General features: G+C 45.0%; 1 protein-coding gene across 1 annotated transcript; it reads right to left on the reverse strand.

The window, feature by feature from the left end:
- Positions 1-340: 340 nt before the first annotated feature.
- On the reverse strand, positions 341-2188 carry LOC142609141 (uncharacterized). Its single transcript, XM_075780762.1, has 2 exons — positions 1381-2188; positions 341-861 (listed from the first exon to the last, which is right to left on the reverse strand). The coding sequence occupies exons 1-2, from the start codon at positions 2186-2188 to the stop codon at positions 341-343; spliced, it is 1329 nt and encodes a 442-aa protein (XP_075636877.1).
- Between the last annotated feature and the right edge of the window lie 1235 nt (positions 2189-3423).

Genomic DNA, 3423 nt, shown 5'->3' on the forward strand with positions numbered 1-3423 from the left:
GTGGCCCGAGGAGCCGAACAAGAACTAAGGTCAGTTTAACACTTGTATTTTTGCAAGTGATTAATTTCTCTTAGACTTGTGGCCCGAGGAGCCAAACAAGAACTAAGGTCAGTTTAACACTTGTATTTTTTGCAAGTGATTAATTTCTCTTAGACTTGTGGCCCGAGGAGCCGAACAAGAACTAAGGTCAGTTTAACACTTGTATTTTTGCAAGTGATTAATTTCTCTTAGACTTGTGGCCCGAGGAGCCAAACAAGAACTAAGGTCAGTTTAACACTTGTATTTTGATTGATACAGAATTGAGACGAATGGAAACCACACACAAAAGGAGATTCTTTTCTTAATAATAATAACGTCGCAAGTTAATTACATTCCAAGGGCGAGGAATCACCCTTCCATCCAGATCTTCTAAACAATAAGCCCCTATACCTGCTAATGAGGTAATCTTATACGGCCCCTCCCAATTAGGACCCAACTTTCCCCAAGCAGGATTTCTTGCTACCCCCACTACTTTTCTCAGTACCAAATCACCTGGTACCAAGGGCCTGGACCTAACTCCCTTGTCGTATGTCTGCTTGAGCTTCTGCTGATAGCTGCCCAGCTTCACACTGGCTATTTCTCTCCTTTCCTCGATAGTATTCAAACAATCATACATCCTATCATGATTGCTCACTTCGTCATACTGGTCGGACTTTAGAGTGGGAAAACCCGATTCTAATGGTATTATAGCTTCCATTCCATACGTCATTGAAAAGGGGGTCTCGCCTGTCGATCTTCGGGGTGTAGTACGATAAGCCCATAATACATGAGGCAATTCTTCTACCCAGCCTCCTTTAGCATCATCCAATCGTTTCTTCAAACCTGCCAAGATGACTTTATTTATTGCTTCGGCCTGACCATTTCCTTGAGGATAGGACGGTGTTGAATATCCATTTCTTATTCCCATTTTTGCGCAGTACCGTCGGAAAGCCTTGCTATCAAATTGTAGCCCATTATCAGATATCAAGGTATGAGGGACTCTGAAGCGAGTTATGATATTTTTCCAGATGAATTTCTTCGCATCCACATCCCTAATGTTGGCTAATGGCTCGGCCTCCACCCATTTCGTGAAGTAATCCGTGCCGACAATAAGCCATTTCCTATTACCTGATGCCCGAGGAAAAGGTCCAACGATGTCTAAACCCCACTTAGCGAAGGGCCATGGGCTGGATAACGGATTTAAGTTACCTCCTGGTTGATGTATGTTTGGCGCAAATCTTTGACATTGATCACATTTTTTGGCATAATCTTGAGAGGTTTTCTGCATGCTCGGCCACCAATACCCTTGGGTTATGGCTCTATGAGCTAATGATCTTCCTCCAGTATGGCTTCCACACACACCTTCATGCAATTCTTCCAGCAATGGTTCCACGGCTTCAGGGTGTACGCAAAGCAGGTACGACCCTGCATAGGAACGCCTATAGAGTTTTTGCTCCTCTGATAGCCAGTAACGGGGAGCGCTTCTCCGTACTTTCTCGGCCATTGTTCCATCCTCAGGTAGTATTCTGTGCTTCAAGAAAGCTATAATTGGGTCCATCCAGCTTGGGCCTACATGAACGCTGTGAAACCATATTGCCGAGATGCTGGTCAAGCTAGCGGTCAGTAAATCCTCCACCAGGACCATACGTGGTAATTTCGAACCCAGTGAAGTGGCTAACATTGCTAATGAGTCAGCATGAGCGTTATGTCCCCTTGGGACTTGTTGTACCTTGAAACTTTCAAACAAACCCAACACCCCTTGGACTCGTTTAAGATAGCTTTTCATTCGTTCATCTTTTGCCTCAAATTCTCCATTAACTTGCCCTACCACTAATCGGGAATCACAATACAACCTCACTACCTTTCCTCCCAAGTGTTTAACCATTTGGGCGCCCACCAAGAGAGCCTCGTACTCGGCCTCATTATTAGTGGCCGAGAATCCCAACCTTAATGACTTTTCAATGACTAGCTTTTCGGGAGATATTAGCACAACTCCAACCCCGGCTCCTTTTCGATTTGATGCCCCATCCGTGTAGACCTCCCAAGGAGTGACGTTTTCCATCCCAATGGACATTACTGTCATTGTGGTATCCTCGTGGTTAATCTGACCTTCTGTGAACTCGGCCACGAAGTCGGCAAGGATTTGCCCTTTGATAGCTGTCCGAGGCATATACTTGATATCATAAGCTCCCAGTTTGGTTCCCCACTTTGCTACACGACCCGTGTAATCCGACTTCCTCATGATAGCTTACAGCGGCAATTGAGTGAGTACTACTACGGTGTGAGCTTGGAAGTAATGGGGCAATTTCCTTGTTGCATGCACCACGGCTAGAAGCGCTTTTTTCAAAAGTAGATATCGCTGTTCCACTTCCTGTAAAGACTTGCTGATATAATATATTGGTTTCTGGACCCCATCATCATTCCGTATTAAGACAAGACTTACGTAGTGATTTGTGACGGCTAGATAAGCATATAACACTTCTTCCTTCTCGGTCTTGATAATATCGGTGGTCTAGATAGGTATTGCTTTAAATCCTCAAAGCCAAGTTGCATTCATTAGTCCACCGGAAATCTTTCCACTTGTGCAAAAGGCGATAAAATGGGCGGCACCTGTCTGCGGACCGAGAGATGAACTGTTCAAGGCTGCAATCATACCGGCTAACCACGCACTTCTTTCGGATTCCGAGGGGAATGTAAGCCTAAGACGTACTTAATTTGATCGGGATTAACTTCAATTCCCCGATGAGTAATCATATACCCTAAAAACTTTCCGAGCCACTCCAAAGAACACTTTGATGCATTCAAGCGGAACTTATACTTTCTTAACAGAAGGTCTCTGCAAATCCGTCAAATGGTCTTGTCTTTTTACTTTTAATTACCATGTCATCAATGTAAGCTTCCATATTACGCCCCAGGTGCGCATTAAACAGTCTAGTCACCATTCGTTGATAAGTGGATCCTGCAGTCTTTAGACCAAAGGGCATCGCTCGGTAATGGTAGTTACCATTAGGGGCACGAAAAGCCGTCTTCTCCCCGATCATTCAAGGACAAAGGGATGCGATGATACCCTTGAAATGCATCCAAGAAGCTCATTCGGGGTGCCCCGCGATTGCGTCCACCAATTGATCGATTGGGTATTGGGAAGGGATCCTTGGGACATGCCTTATTCAAATCGTAAAGTCAATACGGACTCTCCATTTCCCGTTCTTCTTTTTACCACGACGAGTATTGACGTACTCGGGATAGAAGGTCTCCTTGATCGCACCGGCTTGCTTTAGCTTACTAACCTCCTCTTTCTTGCCTCTGCGTGCTGCTTGAGATGCTCGCAGGAGGAAACTGTCTAGGCGTCGCATGGGGGTTAATATTCAAATGGTGGCGGATAACACGGATTAATTCTGGTACGTC

The sequence above is a fragment of the Castanea sativa genome, chromosome 9, assembly GCF_040712315.1.
Source record: "Castanea sativa cultivar Marrone di Chiusa Pesio chromosome 9, ASM4071231v1".
NCBI classification, from domain to species: domain Eukaryota; kingdom Viridiplantae; phylum Streptophyta; class Magnoliopsida; order Fagales; family Fagaceae; genus Castanea; species Castanea sativa.

Bases quoted from the DNA above. Each gene is read 5' to 3' on its own strand.
- LOC142609141 (XM_075780762.1), bottom strand. From the start codon at position 2,188: ATGCCTCGGACAGCTATCAAAGGGCAAATCCTTGCCGACTTCGTGGCC. The intron at 862-1,380 runs GTGTGTGTGGAA...TCATCTTGGCAG, and splicing joins GCTGGAAGAATTGCATGAAG to GTTTGAAGAAACGATTGGAT.